General features: G+C 45.2%; 1 protein-coding gene across 2 annotated transcripts in view; it reads left to right on the plus strand.

The window, feature by feature from the left end:
• The window catches only part of SYNE2 (spectrin repeat containing nuclear envelope protein 2), a 191,338-nt gene that overhangs the window by 157,666 nt on the left and 7,334 nt on the right, over nucleotides 1-26,338 (plus strand). The window contains exons 95-106 of one of the 2 annotated variants that reach the window (XM_055802691.1): nucleotides 727-885; nucleotides 1,915-2,081; nucleotides 14,354-14,516; nucleotides 18,068-18,255; nucleotides 18,415-18,565; nucleotides 19,025-19,207; nucleotides 20,525-20,662; nucleotides 21,572-21,766; nucleotides 22,615-22,882; nucleotides 23,238-23,306; nucleotides 24,104-24,240; nucleotides 25,154-25,283. In XM_055802691.1, the coding sequence (XP_055658666.1) occupies nucleotides 727-885; nucleotides 1,915-2,081; nucleotides 14,354-14,516; nucleotides 18,068-18,255; nucleotides 18,415-18,565; nucleotides 19,025-19,207; nucleotides 20,525-20,662; nucleotides 21,572-21,766; nucleotides 22,615-22,882; nucleotides 23,238-23,306; nucleotides 24,104-24,240; nucleotides 25,154-25,283 (1,948 nt within the window). Of the gene's footprint in view, nucleotides 1-726; nucleotides 886-1,914; nucleotides 2,082-14,353; nucleotides 14,517-18,067; nucleotides 18,256-18,414; nucleotides 18,566-19,024; nucleotides 19,208-20,524; nucleotides 20,663-21,571; nucleotides 21,767-22,614; nucleotides 22,883-23,237; nucleotides 23,307-24,103; nucleotides 24,241-25,153; nucleotides 25,284-26,338 lie in introns of those variants that run through there. The other variant, XM_055802696.1, reaches the window with a different exon arrangement.

Here is a 26,338-nt window from a genome sequence, read left to right on the forward strand (position 1 = left end):
CTAGGCTAGAACTAAGTACTAGTAGTAGAAGAGCGACCCTGCTTCATTCTGAGATCTTTGAGCGGTGATAGTAGCTTTTGCTGGTTCAGGCAGCATCAGATCTTGTTTTCTGTATGTAGACAATTTGTTTATCTGTCGTGACAAATGTAATTTTGAGGGGAAAAGTCCGTAGTTTTCAATAAAAAGGATGGATTCTTGATGCTTGATATTTTTTTCAAGTTCTCCAAGAACTGGTGAGCAAATAGAAAGATAAGAAGGTGGTTTTTATAGAGATAAAATAATTGCAGTCAGTAGTTGCAAGGTTTCCCTTACAGTTGCAGGAAATAAGGAAGTTACCTAGGTGTCATTTCTCTTTTATATATGAGACCATACTAAACAGTATGTAGTAATTACGTATTTTATATTCCTTCTTTGTTTGGCATTTTCAGGTGTTCACTGAGTAATATTTAAGTTGTTGTATAAGCTCATTATTTATAAAGCTGTCACTCCACTTAATTCTTCAAAGGGAGAGACTCTGGTATTTGCTAGTCAACTTTTTAGCCCTGCTATCCAAAATAAGATGTAATAACAATCTGCTTGCTGGCTTTGAAAAGAAAGCTAGAGAGATTTGATAATTGCCTCTGCAAAATGGAATATGATGAAATGCAGAAATCAGAAGGCTCATAACTGCTGGTTTCCCTCCTGAGAAAGCTGTTGCCAGCAGTTATGTTGTGTGCTTATCTATAGGTGTCTCTGCGTAAGCAGGAGATTGAGGACAGACTCAACGCCTGGATTGTGTTCAATGAAAAGAACAAGGAGCTGTGCTCCTGGCTGGTACAAATGGAAAGCAAAGTGTTGCAGACTGCAGATGTCAGCATTGAAGACATGATAGACAAATTGCAGAAGGTAAGTGGTAACACCACTTTTCTTCAGTTGCAGCCTGATAGCTTGTTGTAGAGACACTGTGCCTCATTTTTTCCTGGCCTCTTGGAAGCGATATGTAATATAAAACCAGCACGTACGGGCCTTTGTGAGAAGATGAGCTTTTCTAGCGTCGGCTCTTACCATCTTCTTGATGTTCAGGCTTGGAGCGTAATGCAAAACAGAAATGCCACCTGACTGCACTTAGGCATGGAGCGTGATGTATGTGAGTTGCGGTGGGGGCGGGCTGGGTTGTTAGCGCTGTGGGGCACACATGCACATACAGAGTGCTCAGAGCTTTCCCTGCTGGGGACCAGTGCTGCCCTGGGAGTGTCGCACGGCTCTCACCACCTCCACCCGTGTTGGCAGTCATGAACCTGGTAGTCAGAGGGCAAAGAGGAGATTGAAGGATGGCGTAGGTCTTATGCCAGGTGAGCAAGAAGTTACCACAACCAAAAATAAAACCTAATTCTGCCCCTTCTCCTTGGTAGTCCATGCAGTTAGTGCTTTTCTCATTTTTCTATATTAGCTTGGTTTTAAATAGGACCATTATTTGCTGCGGTGTTTGTCCTCATGTCTTAAAGGTCTCGATATCTAATCCCAGATCTCCTCTGGATAGAATACCAGCAAAATACAACTGTCCTAGACTTGCATTTGGGTTCTTTTGAGGTAGCTATTGAAAAATCACATTAAATGAGGAAAGCAGAGACAAAATTAGAAAATTTAAACTGCTGGGTTTAGGGGTACTTACTCCTGGCACTTGCAAGTCTTTAAGCTGCTTATTTTTTCATAGTGGCTTCATTGTGAGAGTGCTTTTCTATTAAGTTTTTTTTGTTTTGTGTTAAGTGAAAGAGTTTTACATGCTAGTATAGAAACCTCAGCCATTGCAAGCCATGCCTGACTTTGTCACACACCTGGGAAAAGAAACAAATAGTTTTGTTTTGGTTTTGTTTTGTTGTGTTGTTTTGTTTTGTTTTGCCCAGGAGTTAAGCAATATTTGTGTATATTTATCAGGATTGCATGGAAGAAATAAACCTGTTCAGTGAAAATAAGCTTCAGTTGAAACAAATGGGTGATCAGCTAATCAAGGCTAGCAGCAAGAACCGGGTTGCAGAAATAGATGATAAACTCAACAAAATCAATGATCGCTGGCAACATCTCTTCGATGTCATTGGAGCACGGTAAGAAAATTATTTTCAATGTTTTATATGAGATAAAAGTCAGAGGCTACTGTCCTTGATTGTCAGAAGCAGACTGTCATGACTTCTCAGTTCTGTTGAAATTTATTATTGAGAGTCAAATTAAACTGAATTTAATGCTTTTTTGTTATGGCTTATAGCTGAATTATGACACCAAATGTCTTAATTTATCTAATGGTAGAGGGCAGGGTGTAAGAATTCCTATAAAGTACAATTTTAATCATGGGAGCTATGTAAAAAGGAAGAGCCAAAGTGATTTCTCTGTTGCATGTGTTGAATTGCAACTTAATTTTAAGGCAGTATGGGAGGAGTTCATCTGGGTTCTTAAAGAGAGCCTCCTTTATTAACACAAGCCTCTGTTGCACCCTGTCTGTGAATGCAGAGAATTTGGGAATAGATTCCTATCCTGTCTGTAGACAGTCAGATTTATATAATGATGATGTTCCCTTTTTACATTCAGAAGTGTTTGAAACTTCATGTTTCTTTACTCAGTCTCTTTCCTAAAAACAACTGGAAGACCATACCATGAGTTTGTTTTTTAAATTCAGGATCTTACGCGTGATGGTGAGAGGAAAAATACTATCAGTTGAAATTAAACCAAAAACCTGCATAGTCTAGGCAACGACCTCTTCTTAAAGCATTGAACACCTTTATTATACTTGACAGAGTTAAGAGCATCATGATCATTTTAGTATTAGCCTTACTGAGACGATCCCATTTCACTATTCTCTCCTATTTCACTATTCTACCACAGCTTGGGAGGAGGATGCTGGGCTGGTCTCACCGCTTGCCTGAGTTTATCGGCAATCCAGAAATGGCAAGGCTGACACCAGATTAGTATTCGTCCAAACTTCTCACCCAAGGTTTTGTTTCACCTGTAACCTCCTCCTCTGGGCCCTTAGAAGCTCTCTTGCTCAGTTAACATTTGGGACAGATCAGGTGGGTGGTTGTGCTGTGACAAGGTAGTGCAAAGTGTGCTGGATCTTAATCGGGAATGAGATCTGAATTGATGGCAGCATGTGAGCCCTGAATGGTTAAGCAGAAGTTGCCGCCTTAAGATCTGACACTTCGCATAGTCTTGCAGTCCCTGTCTCAAGGTGTCTTTGCATTTGATCTGGTGTAGGAAAGAAAGCTTCACTTTTACAACAGCACTTCTGTTCTCATCTGAGGGTAACTCATCACTTTTCAAGCACTTCTACAACCATTGGTGTTCTGCTGTGTGTTAGTTTTCAGTTGTAGCAGTTTTTAAATGCGGATTGAAATGCACTATTTTAAAACTGAGGTAAACACTGCACATTTCTAGTAAACGTCAGGAAAATATGCTGAAGAACCGAAGGGATATCTAGAGAGAGATCTGGCGGTCTTACTCAAGTAGTCTGTGACAACAGAGCGCTTGTTTATCTGCCTGGCATGTCTTAAACCTTTACTTTCCGACAAGTGTATGGTGGTGATTTGAGGTATATTAATGCAGACTTGCCCAGAGCATCAACATAGCTCCTAGCACTGGATATTGCAGCTACTGGAAAGTTGATGTGATGGTTTATGCTTGTTCCTGTGTTCTTAATCCCAAAAGGTCTGGAACACGCTAGCTTCTGCTTGTGATTTCCGCCAACTTTGTGCTCAGGACCAGGGTAGTGAACTGGAAGAACCTGACAAAATGTGGTTTTAAGCAGCTGCCTCAGTTGTCCAAAGTTGTCAGGCAGCCCGGTGGGCTCTGCTGGTCCTCTTGGATTTAATACTATCAGAGGTTCAGCATATTGCAGCATTTTGCAGCATGGGTGTAGCGCATCTCCCTCACCTAATCCACCTTGCTTGGTCCTGGCTCACAGCTCAGCTGTTCTCAGCTGCTCAGTCACAAATAACTGCCAGGCTAGACACTCAGAGTAGTATGGCTCTAAGAGTTTATTTTCCCCTGTTCATGTCTTTATAACTTTCCGTTTTGAGATTGGTGCTATAGTGGTGGCGTGCCACTGAGATTTGAATTCTGAAGGAATTAAATTAGACGTAAGTTGCCTAAAATTCCCGCCTCACTCAGGTGTGCTTTGGGGCACTCAAGAGGAGGCTCCATCTGTGCTTTTGGGTAGCCTCTCGTGAGCTCAGGTGATCGGGAGGAGGCAGCAGTTCCACCAACCACAGATGTGCCACAAGTTGGACCTCTTCATGGGGGAGTGGAGCAGAGCAAGGAGCTCTGGAGGTGAGATGACCTGTGAGTGTGAGTTGTGATCCCCTTGCTGATAGATCGTCTCCTTCCTTTTTGGTTTGCTTGCACAAAAACTTAGAAAAGAAATAAATGTATTCAAGTTGTGTTAAAAGAGCATGTGAAAATGGAGCAGTGGCAAAATTCATGTTGGCCCTGTTTCATGAAGCCATCACAGTCTAGACATCCTCACGCAATCTCAAACATCTGCCATCACCACCGTTCAGTGGATAGGATGCGCTGGCTCCGGGGAGGCGGGAGGCGGTAGGGCATGGTGTGGGGCTGTGCACCCACTGCCACGCAGCAGAGGAGGGCCTGCAGTGCTGCACAACGGGGGCTGTGGCAGCACACCCAGACAAAGCCCTTGTTATTGCACACTGCTTCTTTTCCTGGGAAGGTAAATGGGATGGAGGAGATGCTTTGGGGCAGGACTGCCAGAGGGTTTGAGGCAATCGAGGTAGGAGAATCTACCTGGAGGGAAATGATTATTTTTACCCATGGCATGAAGGCGATCTTGTCTTGCTTCTGAAAAAACTACTTGTAGGAGCTTATTTTCGCAGCACCTCCATGAAATGATGAGGTAGTTTTGCTCCCGGCTTTTCAGAGAAGTAGCTGTGGCAAGTAAATTGAAATTAAAATTTTCTGAGTGTTTTGGGTTCCAAATCTGCAACCACTTGAAGCTTTTTTTTTTTTTTTTTTTGGCAAGTACAACTTCAGCACTTTCTGTTAAACATCTAACCAGCTGCTGCCTTTATCCATACTTCTGGGTGTACCACAGCCCACTGCACCGTGCCCTGGCCCCCAGTGGCTTCCATCACAGGGACAAGGGCCAAATCTCATCATGTCTTCATGGCAGGCCAAGACTTGGGCAGCGAGTGAACCGCAGAGCAATGCACCAAAGGAGTAGAAAGTGTCCATTGAATAGCTGTGTGTTTGAAGCCAGTCCTCCTTTCTGGGTGCTGACTCTTTCTACTAGACAAGCGTTTTATGATCCTGTGGTATAAAAGTATAGAATAGACAGTATCCACAAAGGAGTCTAATTGAGATTTATAGCCAGTTTCAGTTCAGTGGTTTCTGAGGTCTCTGAGGCAGACCCTGCAACCTGAGTAATGTTTTATCTTTTCTGTAGTGCAGCGTAAGGCTGTGTGATACCAACATGAACCAAACCAGTTGCCAGCCAGTGTATCAATACAGGACATTTCTCCCGATAGCTTATTTCACCTTTTTAAACCAATACATGTCTTGGGACAGATGGGCAAATTAGGTGACCTCTCCATTTAGTCCTTGAAGTGATTCTCTTAGTTCATGGCGACAAGCTCAGATTTGCCATATGGCTGCACTTGCAGGACTTAACACTTTCATTATATGCCTGTGCTCGGTTTGTGTGGTGACAAAAGCTTTGCCGTGTGTGTTACAGCCATAGTGTGACTTGGTGCAAACTTGGAAAAGTCTCAAAATGTTAATTCTCCTGGGATAAAGTAACCATCGAGACATTAGCATGCCTGGAAAGGAGAACAAATGAGTTTCTGTTCAGCTCAGAAGATACTCTTAGCAGGGGAGGTTCTTGTGCTGAAGCCTCTGTTGATAGAGGAGGAATACAAACATAGTAACAGGCAGAAAGGGAGCATTGGTGCTGACTGTAAAATTGGACACAGAATATACCTTACTCTCGTCACCAGCCTCATAGCAGCACTTTGCCAGAGGAAACCGCTGCATGCTTGCAACAATGCCCCAGGTGAAGGCCTGAAACAGTAGTAGTAGGAGCGCACAGGCTGCCCACGGAATGGTAAATGGCCAAAAACATGTGGAGTGGGAATTAATCCCCAACATGCTCTGGAGCAGCACTCCCTATCCATGCGTTAACTGGCAAGGAACTGTGTTACACACAGCCACGTTCCTTGGTGTCCTTCCCTGGCTGGTCCACCACTGATCCTAACTCCACGCTTTGCTTCCCAGCCAGCAGGGAAGTGTTTGCCTTCTGCACTGCTGTTTGCATAGTGCCTGCTGGCAGGCTGGAGGAGCACCCACATGTCACGGGAGGGTGTCTGCACTGCCTGGGGTTGTGCAAAGCATGAGCCTTTATTAAAGCCACCAGCTTTATCAGGGTCTGCAGACGAGTATCTACAGTAACAAATACAACACTGCTGTACCTCTGGGCATCCTGCAGCTTTTCCCACTGCCATTTCTCAGCTGCTCTGGCTGTGGGCACGCTGCGATGTGTTTTCTTGCTTGGTGGGTCTGGTCCATGCTTTCAGCCTTGTGGAGAAAGGTACATGTTTTGTGTACGTAGCAGGAGATGGTGATCTTTAATGCAAGCATGAGAATAGAGGGAAGCTAGCAAGGTCAAATATACTGCCTTATTTAAAATGTGAATCCTTGGCAACTAGGTCTTTTCCCTGTGGTTGCAAGCTGCCAGCCCACACTGCGGGATCCAGGAATCTTTTAACTGCCACAATCAAAGCCAGACCCTTCCTTCCCACATTGAATGTGGGAGATTCAAGGTGTTTTCAGCTGCTTTGCTGCATACTCCATCTGAAATTCCCAAACAGCCTGGAACTGCCGAGGTTGCGGTAATATGGGAAGGAGTTGCAGCTCTCCAGTGACACCACCTTGTGCTGCGCAGGGGCTCCATGGAGGTTTTCTTGGGGAGCTCCAGTGAGTTGCTGCTGTCTGTGCTTCCCCTTCCCCCCTGCACCCTCACTGCGGCTGGGCTGCCTGGGTAGCCACGCTGGTGGCAGCAGACCCTGGGTTGGTAGGTACAGGGAGTGACCGGGTTCGCGCTACCTCTCAGCTCATCTCTATTTATTTTGTGCCACATTGCTTACCCTTGGGTAGGGCCGGCTGTCAGGCACCACGTGTTGGTGTGCTGTCCTACCCTGTCGCAGCTGCGGCCAGGCAGCCCACGGTCAGTCTGAGTGCAGTCTGAGTTCAAAGGTCTTAAATTGCTGCCGATCAGTATTGCATGGCAAGAGAAGCAAAGTATGCTGCAGGAGGGCCCTCAGGTAAATTATACAGCCATGTTCAACAGAATTATACTGGTTTGTGGTAGTATCACTGTGAAATCTCCTTCTTGTACTTGGTTTGGTGCAAAAACCCAAAAATGTGGATGGCTGAAGTCTCACTCGCAAAGTGCCAGCTTTCTTTCCATGTTCTCTGGGCTCCCTGTCCTTTAGGGATTACTCTCCTCTTTGGTGCAGAAGCTGTGACAGAATTCATTATCGTATCAGGCAGGATGCTTCAGCTTATTTTGGTTATGCAACATGTGCCGAGGTGTGCTGGGAGCAGGGGGAGTTGGCAGGGCAAAGGGGAGTCCTTGTCTGCTGCATGCTGTCGCCTTTCCCGGGGTCTGCCTGTCAAGCTGGGAGGGTTATTTTGGTGTTTTCTCAGACCTACCATTTCAGATTTGTTTTTTGAACCTCCCTGGACCATAATCAGGTTAAACTGTCAAGGTGACGGGGCCTGATTTACCTGTACAAATGTCTGGAGCCCTCTCCCAGCTTGCAGTGTCTTCCCAGGCACTTTTTGTCCTTCGTGTATCAAATGTGAGCGACTGGCAAGCCGTTACAGGTCTGCGGAAGATTACCTGAACACGGAAAAATCTTTGATTTCAAAATCATTCCTTGCATTTTTGACGGGATTATCATAACTTCTTTATTTTTTTTCCTGATACTGACTGGGTGAGTTTTAATCCAAGGTTCTCAGACTTCTGCCTTTTTTTTTTCCCCCACCCCGTGATCTCTGGCAGTCATAACAGACAGAAATCACAGCAGTGTGTTTTTCCACAAATGAAGGGTGTTGTAAATGAACATTAAGGGTTAATTTTTTCTCCAGTGTACCAGGCTGCTTGCACTGGAGGCCTTCCACCTGCACTGAAAGGTTAAAGAGAGGACAGGTTAGTGTGTGGGAGATTTAATTCGTACTTAAATACCTGGGATATAATGGTAGAGTGAGAAAGCAGAATGTAGAGGAAGTAAGGATATCTTTGTGCGTGGTGCCTGTGCATGGATGTACGTTTTCTCGGGTTTGGGGATTCACTTCAAATTGACTCTGCTGCAAATCATCCGGGTCCGAGGTCTCTTTTGCACGAGAAATGAGCACCGCATCGATCTTCTCCCGTGCCGAAGCTCCAGCTCGCAACCTTTGTGTTGCCAGCCGAGTGGTGCGCGCTGCTTCGGTGCCAGTTCCCTTGTGTCAGAATGAAGCTCTCCTGGTTTTGTTCTGAGGGATGCGGCCGTTTGCCAGGTAAAACACCCACCCAAACCTGGGGTTCAAACTGGGGAGAGCCACGGTGTCCCCAAGCTGGGACTTGGGGGTCGTCGAGGAGGATGGGCGAGCCCGCCCCCCCCCCCCCCCCCCACGCGAGATGCTAACGCGGCGAATAAATAGGGCATCAGTGGAGGAGGGGTTTCCTCTGCCGTGCCTGCCGTGGTCGGCACGGTCCCCCGGCAGCTGGGGGTTGCCAGCCGAGGAATGGTTTTTTCTTGCGAACCGTAAGTGCGGACCCGTAAGCAGCTGCAGGTGGGGTGGCGGGGGCCGTGGCCGGGCGGGGACGATGCGGCCGGCCCCGGGGGGGGGAGGGCTCCGCCGCGCCGCCGGCTGCAGCTCGCCCTGGCGAGTGGGAGCTGCGACGCGACAGCCCGGGGAGCGGGGCTCAGCCCGGGGAGCGGGGCTCAGCCCGGGGAGCGGGGCTCGGGGGCTCTCGCCTGCGGCCGGCTGCGTGCCGGGCGTTCGCACCCAAGGCGGCGGCGGCGGCGGCCATCTGTGGCCAGGGCCTTTTGGCCTGGCTGGCAGGGTGAGGAGAAAACCGCCCCGTCGCTTGCGCTGCTCCCGGTGCTGACAGCCCGCGGACACGGGGGCTGCCTCATGGCACCGCGGCCGCAGCACGGAGAAACGTCTTTGGCCTTTTATACAAAGGCCTAGAATTTGCCTTTGACATCCTCTCCAGATGGGGTCTTTTGTCCCTCACACGGTTAAGCTCGCCCTGCACCTTACTGAACAAAGGTTTCCTGGGTTGTGCATCTCATTTGCTTTACAGGGTGGTAAACAATCCTGTCAGCTGGCAAGGTGATTTCAGCTCCTCTTCAGTTATAAACAAGGGTCTGTAGTATCTTTTTCTGTTGACCTTTGTGCTTATGAAGGAGCATTTGGAATATACGTCAAGGTATTTTTCGTTCCTTCAGGCACTAAAATTTGAATGTTACTTTTTACCTTATTTAAGCCTCCCTGTACCTTTTCCTGCAGCCTTTTGACAGCTAATGCAGTGCAATTGACAGGCATTTTGCAATTCTTGATGTTTGTGTGAATATGTTTCAGGCAACCTGGAAGTGCCTTCTACTGCTAGGTACTTCCTGAGCAGTCCTGCAAGCCCTGTGTGTTTGTGGGGCTATGCAATGATACAGCCTGAAAGAGCTTAATGCGTTTCTCTTGTAACCCAGTGCTGGGAACTTCATCAAGGGTATTAAGACCCAAATCCCATCTCAAGTCAGGCCAGTTAGTCCTTCTGTTCACTTTTGCAGCCAGCTTTTAGTATAATCTACTAGTTTTGTTCTTCTTCTGCCGCTTCTGTTTTGGTGTAAAGATTAGGACATTCAGAAACTGGCCTTGTTTGGCTTATCCCTGGCATCTTATGCATGTGTCTAAGCGCCGCTTTGAACCTGGACATCTTTTCAGCTGGGCCCTTTGCAAAGTACAAGAGATGTTTGAGTCTGTTGGGGTTTTTTAGATTAGTGGTGATATTCGTTGGACTGTTTGTTTTGGTTTTTTTAATTATTACTATTTTATTTTGCTCCTGGGGGCATGTTGAATGGTGGCAGGTGAGTTCACGCTGGGAAGTGGGCTAATGGATAGGTGGGCCTTTGTAATAACCAAATAACGTGAGAATTATACTTTGAAGAGGAAGAATTCAATCAACAGTGGTGGCAGCCTTTTCCACCTTCTGGATAACTGGGAGGAGCGTGTTTCATCTGTTGAACTTGAACTTTTATTGCTGTTAATTCAGTGTGTGTCAGGCAATTGGTCACCTGGATGTGGGGGGAGCTTTTGCCTCCAGGCTTGGTGGCTTGCATTGTGCACCCCCACCTGGCTCCCAGGAGGCCTGTCTTCAACAAATAGTCCCTTCAGGATGTATCTCAAAAGAGTCCCTGAGGTTTCTTTCATGCAAAGAGCAGATAATTTGCAAGAATACCTGCAATGTAGAAATGCATCTCAGAGTGGTTGTTGCAAATGTAAGACCTTTACAGATGTAATTAGTCTATTTTACATTTTTCTTTGAGCTGTAGCCAAAGAAATGGCAGTTCCCTGTGACTTCTGTGCAAGCTGAGGGTGGTCAAGGAGGATGCTCACGTTCGTTTCATCATTTCACCTGTTGCTTCAGTGTACATCCCTACCCTTTCCTTGGGCTCTTTGTCTGCTGACTGCAACAAGAGCAGAGCAGCCAATGTAAACATCTGGACAAGACTGCCTTCCTGCTTACACACAGCACTAATGTGGGCTTCTGTTTGGTTTTTATTCTTCCCTGGCTGCTTAGCCAGAGAGTTTGAGATTAATGATTTAGAGCATTGAGGGTGGTTAAATGACTGACAAATGCCACATTCTATCCAGAATATGTAACAGATTAAATTACTGAAATACAATGGTGTGTCTGCAAGGGCAATTGCTAGAAAGTAAATACAAGCTTTCAGTACCACAGTGATTCTGGTTTTGAGACTGTTGCTTCTAGGAACACCAGTAGATAGAGACCCACATATTTAAGGTATGATTCATAACTTGAATTTTAGAGTGATTTCTAAGCCAAAGTAATGGGGGGGGGGGGGTGTGGGGGGGTGTGTGCACAAAAAAAAAAGCGCCCTTCTTGGATTCTAAAACTGTTGCTTTTTAATTTATTGAATGTGCTGTCACTCAGACGTTTATTTATAATCTAATATCTCTTGCTTTTGCTTTGGACTTCCTTGGCTATGTTCACCTATCTGTTATCCAATAGGCAGGCTGAAGAAAGATGTCTTGCAATTCATGAATTTTCCTGTAATGCAGTTTCAGGATGGGAAGCAGGTGGTCACAGAAGAAAAAGGAGTACAGGGAAGCAGAGATGATGTCGAGCGGCACAGTAAGCTGTGGTCTCAGCCGTTCAGCTGTACCATCAGATGGTCCCAGCATGTGCATCTCCTGCAAGTTGCCAGAAAGACATTGCCAAAGCATTAGTGGGGAATGTTATAGAATATGCAGCAAATAGATGGCCACTGGATACAGCCAGGGACAGTGCAGCAATGGAGCCTTGCTTTCCTCCCGACTAGCTTGAAGTTATGCAGAGTTAACAACGCAACAGCATAGATGTTTGGCTCAGACTCTTCCTCAGGCCTGGCTCTTCTAGCAGTTCTTTCCTTCCGTGCTCAACACAGAGCCTGTATCATCCTATCTCTCCAGGGGGAAGGATTCAGTCACCTGTCTTTGGTGGGCCCCTGCCCTGGGGAGTCACAGGCCTCGCTGAGCATCGTAACCGACTGGATCCAAATTGGCTGGTGGGACAGAAACAGGGGACAGGCTGGAGGAAGAATTAGATATTCTGGCTAAATTACTGCCAGCCCATGATAGCATAAGAAAATGCTGTACAGTTACCGGAGTATGACACGTTCATTCAGTACCACTTAATAGAAGCAACACCAGGAACAGGAAGATTTGTATAGCAACTGTTTGCTTGGGGGCCAGATGCCTTCTAAGTACAGGGTTGAACTTGGGAGCAAAGCTCTAAAAAGAGCTCTTCTCACTTTCCTTAACAATCTAAATGCTTTTGTCATCTGCTGGCTTCCTCTCTATCAGCTGTAGCGGTGGAAAGCACTGTCAGCATAAAGGGGCAGAGGCATCTGCTTTGCACTTTACACCAATGTTGGTGGCTTTGTGGGTGCAAGAATGGAACAAGGTGGGCCATGGACTTGGGCCAGATCCTTCAAGATGGCTTGCTGTGTTGCATCAACCAGACAAGACTAAATTTATGTTTTGGAGAGTACAGAGTTGCTAAATACCTGCCCGGATTCCTAGTGTAGGAGCTGTGCTTTTCTCACCCTCCTTGTAAAACAGCTAGTAGTACTGCCTGGTCCTTTTGGGACAAGAGGTGGGGGAAGGTGCTTCCCAGGCTTCTAATCCATACGAGACCCCAGATTTGCTGGCCTTACTCTGTACCTTCACAGTAACCAACAGGACTGAACCAATCCAGCAAGATCGTTCCCACATCTCCTCTGTAAGTGCTTTACCTTAGATAAAGTGTCTAGCTGACATACGTATCCTCTTTGATTACCTTAAGGTTGCTAATAAGATCAGTTGTTGCTGACCGAGTGGCATATTCATTATGGATTAGCCATCTTAGATGCCTTCTGTCATTGTATCATACGCTGCAACAGGCAACTGCAAAAGCCACTCGGTTACAGGCAGATTGGACCCCTCTGCTCTAAAACTTGCTGGGGTAGTTTGGCAGCAGGCAGGATGGTGGCTGGGAAACTCCTCATTGGTTTTGCAAAGAAGGGCAGGTCCTTTGCATGATGCCACCAGCATCCAGGTACGCTGTCAGGGCACTTCTGTTGTGCACTTGGTGTAATCTGCCCCTGCCTGCACTAGATGAGATTACATCCCCTCTAGCCTGCCCCAGTTCTAGCTTGCAGAATGCTGGTGTGGCCAAGTACATTAGGGTTCATCTCAGACCCCTCAACAGGCCCCTGCATTTTGGGACATGCCGTGTTCCCCTTGTACAAGCTGCCCTTCCAGTCCCAGCTGCTGGTTTTGTTTAGATGGTGACAGTTCCCAGTCGTGGTGGCTGATGAATGGGAAACGTTTTGACCTGTTAGTGATGCATACTTTAACTTTTTGCACTGCACTTGACTTAGATAATGTGGCTCATGTGGGTGGAGTACTGCACGGTAGACCATTGCAGTTCATGGAGAGAAATGACATGCTTTTTTGGTATAGTTCATCTCATCTTTTGATCTGGATGCTTAAGACAGGTCTGATGGAAATCGTGGTCAAGGGTGGGTTTGATTTTGGTTTTGGTTTTGCCATCTAGACCTTGGTAGTTAATGGAGAACTCTGATATCAGTCTGAGGTCAGAAGAGATAAGCATCACCCTGGTGATGGGCTTTTTAGTAATTTTTGATGAGAGTTGCAATAAATGAGAATTTCAAGGCAAGATTTGAGAGCAGTGAGGTAGTTCAACCGCTATTCCTGCAGCACATGGGGACAAATTTGACAAAGTGTACAAGCATGCTGCTTGGATAATGTGAGGAGCTGATAAGGGGGGTTGGCACGGGAATATGCTGTAAAGGCTGGAAATAAAAGTTTGTCAGCGGTTTGAGAGCTGTGTTACAAACAGCTGTAAGAAAAGTAAATAGTCTCAATGGTTCACTTGCTTGTGTGCCGCACGACTCTTCCTAGCTGTTGGATATGCTCTCTCGTCGGGATTGTGTTTTTCATTTTCACCCACCCAGGTGGTCTGGCACGTCTCCGTACCTGTTGGTGTGTTATTTAGAAGAGCTTTTAATATCATGGTGCTGTAAGTTCTGCAGTGGCCGTTGTTCAGGCCTTCTCCTCTCCTGTCAGCGACCATTTTCCCAGCATGTTGGACCTGTGGTTTGGGCAGATTCTGCCTCCGTTGGCGGAGGGGTACCTTGCTGATTAGGGTGGGCCTGTTGGTTGCTGAAGAAGACACTGGCCGTAATTCACAGCAGATAAATCAGACCATAGGTACCCATTGTAGATTAACTGCAGCATGTCATGGTGCAAACTCCCGCTTAGACAAATGTCCAGGAAGAGCTGAAGAGCTCACTAGCAGATGAAAATTCACTCTGCCTATGTAGTTTCATTAAAGAATTCACACAAGATCTTCTTGCAGCTGTAGAGCAAAGGCCTGCTGAGCCAATTTAGGTAGATTTTGACTAAAACATGGCTCTAATTTACAGGCAAGAGCTTGGTGCGACAGTAAGTGCATCGCGAAGCCATGCCTGTCATCACCTTCTGCTAACATCCTTTCCACTGATTGCAGATCTTTGTAACAAAATGTTCTTCCTGGTTTGCTTAGGGTGAAGAAACTGAAGGAAACATTTGCTTTTATACAACTATTGGACAAAAACATGAGTAACCTTCGCACCTGGCTGGCCCGGATTGAGTCAGAGCTTTCCAAGCCTGTTGTTTATGACATCTGTGATGATCAAGAAATCCAGAAGAGATTGGCAGAACAGCAGGTGGGAAATGGCAGCAGCTAGAGTAAATGAGCTGAAATGCTGCTGATTACAATTGGTCCTCGTTTAAAATCACCTGTTTCTTTTCTTCAGCAAGGCCTTCTGTTTGCCTTTCGTGGCATGTTCCTGCCAAGATGCGTTATGTGGGAAAATTTTACTTGCTTGCTGTAGGTTCAATATTATGTTGACTTACCCCCACTTCTCCCTTTCCCCCTCCACCCAAAGAGGACAAACACAATACAAAAAAGAGCATTTTTACATTAAGTGCAACTGACCTCATAAGGGTTAGGCAGGGCACGTGCAGTGGGCAAAATACACGAGGACGGTTTGGGCTGACATGAATGAATGCCTGGGCTCCTGCAAAGTGGCTGTGACAGATTGAAGTGCTGTGATTTGATGTATTGTCCTCACTGGCTCAGTCCCCTTCCTTGCAGACAGCAGAGCAGGATGTTTGAGCTTCGGAGGGTGGACTTTTGCAAACAGCCCTTTGACTGAGGCCTGATCCAGTGGGCAGGCTCGGAAGATTCCCTCAGGGTTGGGTGAGATGGTGCGTGAATCTGCTGAGGCATAAGTGTGAACCAGCCTAGCGCTGCTGGGTGTTGGTTGAGCGCGTGTAGGCATTTCTCTGAGACGGTGGCTTACCAGGGGGATCTTGAGGATCTAGGCTAGTACTGGAAATGGCAAGGATTGGGCACAGCTATCCCAGCCAAGTAGAAGTGTGAGATGAGTTTGATAGTCCTGCAGTACATTTCTCTCTCCAGCAGCCAGGGAAGGAAAAGGAATTTCTCCAAAGCACAAACGTGCTGGCAGAGTCAGCCTTTGCTCAGGGCTGTGCTGTAAGTACACCCAGGTTCAAAGTGCCTCCTTGGGAAGGCTGAGAATGACCATGGCTGTCATCTGGCCTTTGTGTTAAACAAGAATACTTGCCCTAAAACTGAGGATCAAGAATAACACTGTCAGGTGGGGAAGTTTTCTGACATCTGCCTTTAAGAACACCCGTGGGTGTTCTTCCCATCCTTCCTGTCTTCTCTCTCTGTGGCTGCTGCTTTTGTGTCTTAAGGAAAGATCCCTGAGTGACCCAGACCTGAGGGCTGTGTTCTCTGCTGCTTGATACGGCTCTCCGTCCACTCCTGTCCCAGACATCCCAGGAAGGGCCAGCTCCTCTGTGACAGAGTGGAGATGGCTCCCACGCTCCACTGCAGGAGTTAGTCAAACACCAGAGGCCTGTGCTGAGTGCCTCTGACGGTTTGGTCTGCATTGTGAATGGTGATGTAAACAATGGGGAAATATTTTCTCCCCATCCAAACCTCTTGCATTTTCAAAGACTGTGATAAATTGCCAGGCAGAGAAGAACATGGGGCACAAAGGAATTGTGTCCAAACTAATTTATTCTTATTATGAGCATTCAAGCTTCAGCTTGCTTTAAGACCCATCATTTGCTGCTCAGAGCTACATACTGCTTTGTTGTTTGGAGTCTGTTTCAAACACAGACCTCTGGGCACCTCTAGACTCCTACTCTAACCTTTTAGCAGGCTGAGTAGGAGAAGACAGCTGGCTAAAAAGACCACAGTAAAAAAAAAAAAAAAAAGCAGCCCTCTTTCACTCCACATGAAAGAAACCTTTATCTGAACATGACAAGTAAAAAGATCTTTCCTGGGTTTAGCCAAACAATTATTTCAGCAAGAGCAGAGTGATGGTGAGAAATACGCCCTACAGGCTTCTTTTATTTGACACCCATGACTGGAAAAGCTTTACCTGTTCAGTCTTGAATAATGACATTTTAAAAGCATTGTGCATCCACAGAGATTTTTATGGCGTGTTTGTTCAATTAAAAGGTGAATATTAATTTTAAGATTTCAAAGCTGTTTCACTAATGTGGAATTCTAGCAGGACCTAGTCTGTTTAAGCTCTCTGCACAATGCTGTGCAGAGTTGAAGGAAAAGTACCTTTTTGGGCTCAGTGTATGTTCCTGGCCCTGTTACTTAGATTGTTGTGTTTGTCTCACTGTAATACGGGTCAGGTCATTTGGAGTAACAGCTTGGAAAACAGCAAGGATTCTGCTTAGCATTATTCCATGAACGCAAGTATGACCAAAACTAATGAGATCATGTCAGCCACACTACCATGTGCAGGTAGAGTGGATTTGTAATCTGTGGTCCAAATTCTTATTTTCACTAAAACAGCCATAAATCCAGTGTAATTTCAGGAATTCAGAAGGGTCTCTCCAGGCAGCAGTAGTGGGGTAGAGCCTGCTCTCAAACGTAGAGCCTGTGTTAAAAAGACACTGCTGCTTCTTACTCATAAAACAACTGTGAATCCTTAATAAGCTGATAAAAATTATGTTGTGTCTGCTTCTGGCAGTCTCTCATGTATGTAGAGATTTTGGCTTCTACATTCCTTAAAGCCGTACATTACCACAAATCCCACAAGCCAAATTTTGACCAGTTATGGCTCAGCTCTTCTTTCAGGTACTCATGTAACACCACTGACGACTGCCAGTGGCTGATACTCAGCTCCTTGCGACTTGTTGACTTCTGGGAAGATCTTCCTTCAACTCCTTTTTACAACAGGCTGTGTCTGTTGGGGGGGGGGTATTTGGTTTGGTTTGGTTTGGTTTTGTAAGTCTAGAGCAAAACCAGTTCTGCTTCATCTGTTCACTGGAATCAGTAATCCCATTATTTAATGGGAGTTCCTGTTCACTGTTGTCGGAAAAGTTTGGTTTCTTGTTTTAGTGTGACTCAAGCAAAAGTCTCCCTGTCCTTCATTATGAACACCGGAAATGGGTTGAAAAAGATGGAAATGTATAGACATTGTAATTTCATTAATATTTACAGTTGGTAGCATTGTACAGAGCTGCCTTTTCAATAAGAACTATTTAGCTAAGGCTTTCTTGTTATTTAATCAATTGTTATTTAATCACATTGACTTTAGAGTAGTTACAGGTACAGAATGCAAGGCCAGACTATGCTGGAGATGCAGGCTCTGGAGAGGAAAACGGTCGTGTAGATTAGACAAAGGGTCTTTTCCAGACCTTTTGAAATAGTCTGTCAAAACAGGAGCTCTACAAGAGGGGGTAACAAAGGTAGTGTAACACCAGCTGCTTGTGTGCTGTGTTTCGTGATACCAGCCTGTGATCATATATATGGTCACTAAAGTACACATACTACGAGTTCTTTGTCAAGTCTTACAGCGTAGCAAGCTGATATGAGACACGGTCATCTTGTACTGTCAAAATTGGCCAGTATGTGTTTACAGTATGTGTAAGGTTTGGATTTTGAATACACATTAAAATTGTCCAGACTGTTAAGGAGAAGATGGAGGTTTCACCAAGAAACCAAAGCTGGACAATCCCTTTTTGCATGGCAGTTCTGTCCTGACCTATCAGCCTGTTATCTGCACAGCTCATCCTGCAAGTCTGTTTTCTAAAGCTAAATAAGCTTTTCCTGACACACAAATGACTGTTTCCCCATCCTCTGCAGCATTTTGAAAAGGTATGTCTGAAGTCTAGCAGTGCATGTTTCCTTCTGCTCAAACTGTTCTTTTGCTAATGGCAGGATCTGCAACGAGACATAGAACAACACACTGCAGGGGTGGAATCCGTGTTTAATATTTGTGAAGTCCTGCTACACGATTCAGATGCGTGTGCTAATGAGACAGAGTGTGACTCCATCCAGCAGACTACCAGGAGTTTGGACAGACGGTGGAGAAACATTTGCGCCATGTCTATGGAAAGGCGAATGAAGTAAGTCTCTCTTTCTTACCCCTTCTAAGGGAGCCTGTGGCAACATTTTGAAGAAACTCTGTAGCTTTTGCCACAAGCTGAATTTTGAAGAAGAAAAAAACCCCAAAATTAATAGTTTGCTTGTGATAAAACCTTTCCATTTTTGCATCTCCCTCCCAGAATTGAGGAAACCTGGCACCTGTGGCAGAGATTTTTTGATGACTATTCTCGCTTTGAAGATTGGCTAAAATCATCTGAAATGATAGCCGCAAAGCCTAATTCTTCAGAGGTTTTGTACACACATGCAAAGGAGGAGCTGAAGAAATTTGAGGTGAAAAAGTGGAAAACTTCATTGTTTTTACGCTCAGCACCAGGCTGCATGGTCAGGCTGCTCAATACTTCTTGTCCATGTGAAATGCCTGGATCACTGAAAAACACCAGTTTGACAGTGGTGGTATAGAAAACGTAAATAATTCAGCCAGTGTGTGGCTGCTAGGTGTCTGGTTGATTTATTTGTCTCCAGATTTTATTTTTTTTAATGTGGAGAATCCAGTGCTCTGAACTGACAAGCTCCTGCTTGTAAGTTCAAGGTTTGTTTTTTATGGGCAGGAGACCTTTGTGGGTTGACTATGGGGTTTTTTCCCCCCTTCCTTTTCCTAATAAGTGAAGTCATGGCAGTTGGAAGGTCTCTTTTTAAGGGGAGGGCATCATCATCTCTCTTGATGGATATTATCAGACAGATCCTTTCTCTTAGCAGCAAGGGAACTGAGTTCCTTGATTTGCCTTGCAGGCATTCCAACGGCATGTTCATGAACGATTGACTCAGTTGGAGCTGATCAATAAGCAGTACAGGCGTCTCGCCCGCGAGAACCGTACAGACTCGGCCAGCAAGTTGAAGCAGATGGTACACGAAGGCAACCAGCGCTGGGATAATCTCCAGAAACGAGTCGCTGCCATTCTGAGGAGACTCAAGGTGATTGCACAGTGGGGTGAGAGAGTAAGGAGCACTTGCAAGTTTCTGTAGGAATTGCCCAAGGGCAATGCATGTTCCTGGAGCAACTCCCTTGCGTTGGTTTGTGTCTGGAGTTACCAGTGTAGGAGAGCAGCTCTGGAAAGGTCACCAAGTTCCTGGCATAAGTGTGTCCTTGGTAGATGGGTTCTTGGTAGTTGAAGAAGCACAAGGCAAGAATGGGTGCAATTTTTGGAAGGTGTCTTGCAGGCCTTACTGCGTCTATCCCACTCTCCTTTTACCCAGCCTTGTCATGGGTGGATGTGTTTGTGCACTTGCACCTTTCTGTAAATAAGAGGCAGAGAGACAAAAGGGCCCCAGTGCAGGCAGGGTTTGGAGTTTACAACACGGCTCTATTTTATGCCCTGTTATGATTCACCCAGAAGGTTTTAAACATGGAGATGTGATGGAGAGGCACGATGCTGTCACCAGCTCCTGCTCTGCTCTGCCTGACAGAGGAACGTTGTCAAAGAGTGTATTTGTGACACTTTAAAGAGGTGTCCTGCTTGTGGAGGTAAACTGATTTCTGGGCAGATACTCTGTGCTGTGCCCCGGGGCAAATTTGTCACTGCCTGATTTTAAAATGCAGCAGTGCTGCAAGCGGTTGACAGGGAAAACTATTAGATCTCGAAAGTCTGTGGATGAGACTGTGAGAGCGCTGACGGAGTTTGGTCTGTGCAGTTCAGGAGTGTTGTGTTTGGGGTGGCATACGATGCCCCTCCTGAACAGCAAATCCACTGCAAACTGCATGTCTGTTGGCAGCTTCTGCGGGAGATGGCAGCAGAGAGAGCTCCTGGCTGCCTGCCAAATGATGCATTAATTACACTGGTGTGGTCATCCATGATCCAGCTTCTCTATTGTTTTACTGATTTTAATGTCATAGCCTTAATACTTGTAATTAGAGATGAGGCTTGCTTCCTTTGCCTGTCTTCTAAATTTAGAACAGGTTAGATGTTAAACCTGAGTCCAAATAACTGTTAGTTACACTGCTATAATGATGTGGGAGAAGGTATATGGTGTGGAAGCAAGAATATAATCCCATAGAAGCATCTTGCATTGCTGAAGTTTTGTTCCCTCTCCTATATGAATAGTGTACTAACATAGGACACTTTGCTCCAGCGTCGGTAACGAAGGGGACAGTTTTTGTACGTGGCATGCTGCCCTGAAGGCCTTTAAGGTGAACAGCAGTTTTGAAACAAAACACTGTTTTCGGAGGGCTCCCATGACCATCTTTTTTTGTAGCTGAAGTCTTATAACACTGGCTTCCTTCTTCCTGTTCAGCACTTCACCAGTCGGAGAGATGAGTTTGAGGGGCTGAGAGAAAGCATCCTTGTTTGGCTCACAGAAATGGACCTCCAACTGACAAACGTGGAGCACTTCTCAAAAAGTAACTTTGATGACAAAATGCGTCAGTTAAATGTACGTATTCTTAGAAAGCAGTTGTTTAATACAGCCCAGCTGATCTTACTGGGCTGCCCTCTCTTGACAGAATCATCTGCTTTTCTGGAACTTCACAATTGCCAACAGATTACTGTAGGGCTATATTTCTTTTAAGACACCAGTAAATCGTTAAGACTTTTACCCTCTGAATCAAGATTAAACTGTACAGTATTTAAATTTAGCTTCAGTGTTCAAGTTCAGTTCTATCCTGCCATTTTCTCCCAACACCGGCTGTCAGTGACAGTGATATCTGGCCTGGAAAGGACGTTACATCTGGCACACGTGTGTTAACAGTAAAAGCTACATTCCTATATTCAGGTGCTTTTTTTCTGTTGAGATTTTTTCTGAATTAGCATTAAGGTAGGATCACTCCTCTGAGTGCATTGTTTGTAGCTGCGACTTTCAACAGAAATAAGACAGCAGGCACGCGAGTGATTCTAAGGAACATACTAGTTCCTTGCTGCCTGCTTATATGCTGGTTTCTCCTTTCCCCCTCTGCTGTTAATTGTTTTGGGATGTAGATTTACCATTGTGTAAGCTAGAGGCCCAACCAGCCAAACAGACTTCTTTGTTACTGAGGAAAGATTGTATGTACCTGACAGAAGAATAAACTGATTAGTTAAACTTGTTTTGTGATCCCCTGCAGGCTCAGGACACTGCAATCATTGACGTACACGTGGGTGGAAAATGTCACTTCCATTGGAACTGTAGTACTGCTAATAAAACAAACCTCTGTACCTCTTGAGTAAAAAGATATTTGCCCAATGAAGTTAAACAACAATGTCAAATTGTTGCTTTTCTTTCACAGTAGTGAGCAAGAAAAGGACAAACCTTAGGCTGGAAAGGGGTATTGCAGAAGTAATTATTTTTCTTGTCTGTTCCAAATAGGGTTTCCAGCAGGAAATAACACTAAACACCAATAAGATTGATCAGCTCATCGTTTTCGGGGAGCAGTTGATTCAGAAGAGTGAGCCTCTGGATGCTACCCTGATTGAAGGCGAATTGGAGGAACTTCATCGCTATTGTCAGGAGGTGTTTGGGCGAGTTGCTCGATTCCATCAAAGGCTGACGTCAAGGCATCCTGTAAGAAGCAACAGTTGTTTTGATGCTTTGGCAAGATTTTGGTGTTTGAACTGCAATGCTCATTGCTTATCCCTAGCAGCTTGACTGAGTGGTTTGAGCTCAAAGGGGTCAGGAGCTCTTCAGCAGTTGTGCCAGCTTTGCTAAATTTTTGTCGCCAGCCTTGTCTCCTTACAGGTCTCCTGTTGGGACTTCATCAGCAGAATCTGGCTAATAGTGTGGAAGTGGTTAACGGGATTAATATTTAGGTAGTAGTGGTTTGAGGGTTTTAAAAGTGGTTTTGGTGTTTTTAATATCACTTTGTGGTCTTTAATTTCAGTAGCATACTTAGAATATCTCTTTATGGATTTGTTTGCAAGGCTCCATCTGTCCACTTTCTTGTGAGAACCCTGAATGGGGAACAGCATGCTCTTTACTTTTCACTGGGAACATCTAGATGATTCTCAGTTTGCTTTGGCTCAAAAAGAACGAACATCTATTAGAAAGCTGGGTAGAGGATGTAACGTGAACATCTGCAAGTAGCTGTTCACCCCTGCCTGAGCATCATTTCATTGCTGACCTGCGCAGTCCATTTGGCGCTTGGTACCCTTCCCTGCAAACTAGAGAGAGATGTTATGGTGGTGGTTGAGTGTCTTGAAAGAAGGGAGGTAGCTGCTGATGCAAGGATCATTTTGGCAAAAGAAGGAGGCAGAAATGGTGCTTCCCTTTAATTTTAGCCACATAGTCTTTGATTACTGCAGCTGACTGCAAAACAGTCCTTAGTAGTACTGTGTGGCTCAGTCATTAGCTTATTGAGCAGTTTAGATCTATTGTAAATCTTATTAACATGCATAATTGTTACTTATTTTTAGGGATTGGATGATGAAAAAGAGTCCTCTGAAAATGAGACAGATCCAGAAGACTCTGGAGAAATCCAGAATGATCCCTGGCATAAGAAGGCCTCTGCAGCACAGTCCCTTGGCCAGCTTATGCCCCCTGCTCAAGGTCATGAAAGATCAGGCTGTGAAACCCCTGTCAGTGTTGACTCCATCCCACTCGAGTGGGATCACACAGGTGATGTGGGAGGTTCCTCCTCTCCTGAAGACGAAGAAGAAGCAACATACTACAGTGCTCTGTCAGGTGAGAACCGATCGCCAGCTGTTTGTTTCGACATGGACAATTGCAGGATGTCCCTGTGTGGGAGGGGAGGGGGGGTGAGGTCTTGCTCCCACGTTGTTGGTTGGTTTTTGAGGTACTGTTAATAGATGTGGGCAGTCTCATCTCTCGGATGCCTTGATGAAGGGAGTGGCATTGTCTAAACCAAACTTATATTTTCAGAAACAAGGTTTTTAGAAACATTACTTTTTAAGAATGTTTGAAAGTAGTACCAACACCCTATTTTGCTCTTTGTCTTTGCTGTCCCTCATTGTTTCACTTGTTTTTAACAGTTGGAAAATATTGAATAGTGAGGAAAATGACATTATTCTTTTTTCAGATGTAGAAATCACTGAAAATCCTGAGGCATATCTTAAAATGACCACAAAAACTTTGAAAGCATCTTCTGGTAGGCACCTGCTAATGCATGTGTCTGAACATGGCAATCTCCCTGTGCTGCACGCTATATTCCTCAACCTCTCTCATACGTAATGTCTGACTTCCTGCCTTGTGTGGACACCATGTCTCATCCTGTCATGGTGTTCGTACGCTGCAGTATTCACATGTACATTAAAAACAAGTCAAGAACATATCATTTAGATTTTGCCTGGTAAATGCCAAGGTGGTTAACGTGCATTTCATTGTATTGATCCAAAGTCTTTTGGTACTTTCTTGGTGGTTTGCTCTGGGTAGTATCACTTGTTTGGTTGTTTCTGATTTTGATTGCGTAATTACTGAAGACATTAGTTCCAACTCTGCAAGTATTTCTGGTGTTTTGTGCATGACAGAACTGTGTACGTCCTGTCTGTTAAATCCGGATCAAACATTCTCCACACAGGGACGTGTCTATACTTGTCCCTGCTGGCATGCATTGCAGATGTGTGATAGTATTGTTGGGATGCAAACTTTGCAAACCCACAGTGCAGCCTTTTTATTTTTTGAATATTCATACATGCATTCAGGCATTTTCCAGAAGAAAACAGAATGTCCATAACTGCATGGCTCTCATCTCATTACCTTTGAAACACTGTGGACGTTTTGCAAATGTGCATGCTTTGCAAGGAAAGCTGCAAAACTGTCATTTTTATGCCATAACTTGATGCCATTTTATGCAGAGCGCTTTCTAACTTAATACAAAGCAACAGCTTCCTTGTGGAGCTGGAATTTTGCACTCATGGCATATGGTTTTGGTTTTATTTGTTCCAGAAAAGTCTCTTTCAGAAGCTCATCCCTGGCATTCCCCAGATAGCCCAGTCTGCAGGAAACGCCGATACCACCAGTCAAAGATTGCTGGAAATGTGTTGTCTGGTCCAGAGACGAGTACTCCCTATAAGCCAGACTATGTGAGTTGGAGGCTCTACGGGCACTGAACCACTACTACACAGTCTGTTGTTCCTGTGTTACTCCCCCCTCTCCCCTCCTCCAGCATCAAGGAAGAGATCAGCCGTGGGGTGGGGGCAAATGTTCACTTTATGCAAGCTTAGACATTATTTCTGGTGGGTCAGATAACCAGTGAGAGTCTCTATCCCCTCACTAAATAGCTTTTTTAAAGCAATTCAGAACAATTGTGGTAAGCTTCTAATCACAGTCAGTATCTGGAGCAAATTAGCTCCTCCGTTGTCATAGGGCAAGTCTAGGTGAATTCACCCACCACCGCCGCACCCCAGAAGGAGAGAGCTGAATACATTCCTTGATACTTTCTGACATGCTTCCCTTTCCGAAGCAGGCCAATTTGAAGGGCCCTTTTCTAGCATGCAGGCCACCATGTAACCTGCTTCTGGGCACTAAAAAGTGTGCCCAAGTGGCTATTGTTTGTTGGTGCCTCAGCCCTGGTGGCTGGGGGCCAGCCGTGGCTTCACCAGCAGCTGCCAGGCTCAGTGGATCTGGACCAGTTGTCAGCGAAGCTGGTACTGGTATCTGGTTGCTTTTGTCATCATTAATACAGTCTTAGAGCATTAGAGCCAATATTGCCAAGACCCAAAAGCCAGCAAAGAGCGTCTGGTACATGTCGTGCAAAAGCAATTAATTTGCTGGGTCCAGGCTCATAATAATTAGCATCACTATGGTTTGTGTTTGTTTACTGAGAAGGCACATAGAGCCATTGTATAAGCTGTTAGCAAAGATTCAGAAGTCCAGTGCTAAATCTGACACGCAAGAGCTCAGTGGCAGCCCAGACACCCCAAAGGATCACAAATTCAGTTTGACCTTTGACGGCTTGTTAACGTGCAGGGCTTACCCACCAAAATGTTGTTCCAGGTGAAGCAGCTCAGCTGTGCAAGCAGCAGCAGCAGCAATAAGGAGAAAATTCCTTCTGCCAACATGAGCGATGAAGAACCCCAAGATGACCAAGAGCTTGTGAATATAGCAGCTGCAGGGAAGCAGCCAGGTACAGAGCATTAGGAGTGGCTTTGGTGCTGTAGTGTTTGTCCTGTGGCTCTGCGGGGACACAAAGCAGAGATGTCACAAAGGCAGCACATTTGCCTTGAGAAGGAGAGAAGTAAACCACTATTCTCTAAATTCATATATTTTGCTAAGATCCACTGAGCTGCCTTCTCAACCTGATACTGTCCAACTTGCGTTTGCTGTTCTAAGCTTTTGCAATTTCTGCCAGAATTGAGATTTTTATTACTCATATTTCAGCCTCTTTGCTGTTTGGAATGAATGGGAACAATTTCACTTTTGTGTAATACTGAATACTTCAAAGACTTTTAATCAGATTTCAAACCAAAGAAGTGTGTCTCTGTCTAAAAAAAGATTGCTGTAGGTTTTCTCAGTTATTGGTACTCCATATAACAAGATGCTACAGCTCCCATTTACAGAAATGTTTTGTCAAAGCTGGTAATATATTCTGTTCTTCACTGTCTTCACTGTGGTACTTTCTTCCACAGAGGCCAACAAGCCGGTTCTCTTAACCTTTTAAGATCTCATTCCTGCTTTCAGGTGCTTGAGATGCTAGTAATACATCCGTACTGCAATCACTAAAGCGAATCAAGTGATAAAAAGAAGACTGAAGCTGTATGCACCAGCTCACTTTGTCTTTGGTCTCACAGATGGACCAGGGTTGGGGCCCATGCATGGGATGAACGGGAAAACCACTGAGAAGGGCTTAGATGCCCTTCCAGAAATAGTGTTAGTGATTGCACAGGTGGCATCTCCAGCTCCTTTAGCACTGAATTGATGAAACATAAACCCAAGTCCTAAACTACTGGACCATACTTTGTCCCGTGATGAATTTTAGTGTCTGCAAAATCACAACTGGGCTCATTGAATTCTGTTTCCTTAGATTTGCTCTGTTCTTCCATGTGAATTAAAACATCGATTAATGTGATGAAAATCCTGTGTAGCATTACTGTCTGGGTAACAGTAATACATGGTAGCAATTATTTGGCCTTGAGTAGACCGGAAAATAATTTGCTGGTAAAACTCTGTGTATCTGTTTCA

Source organism: Falco peregrinus, chromosome 1, assembly GCF_023634155.1.
Source record: "Falco peregrinus isolate bFalPer1 chromosome 1, bFalPer1.pri, whole genome shotgun sequence".
NCBI classification, from domain to species: Eukaryota; Metazoa; Chordata; class Aves; order Falconiformes; family Falconidae; genus Falco; species Falco peregrinus.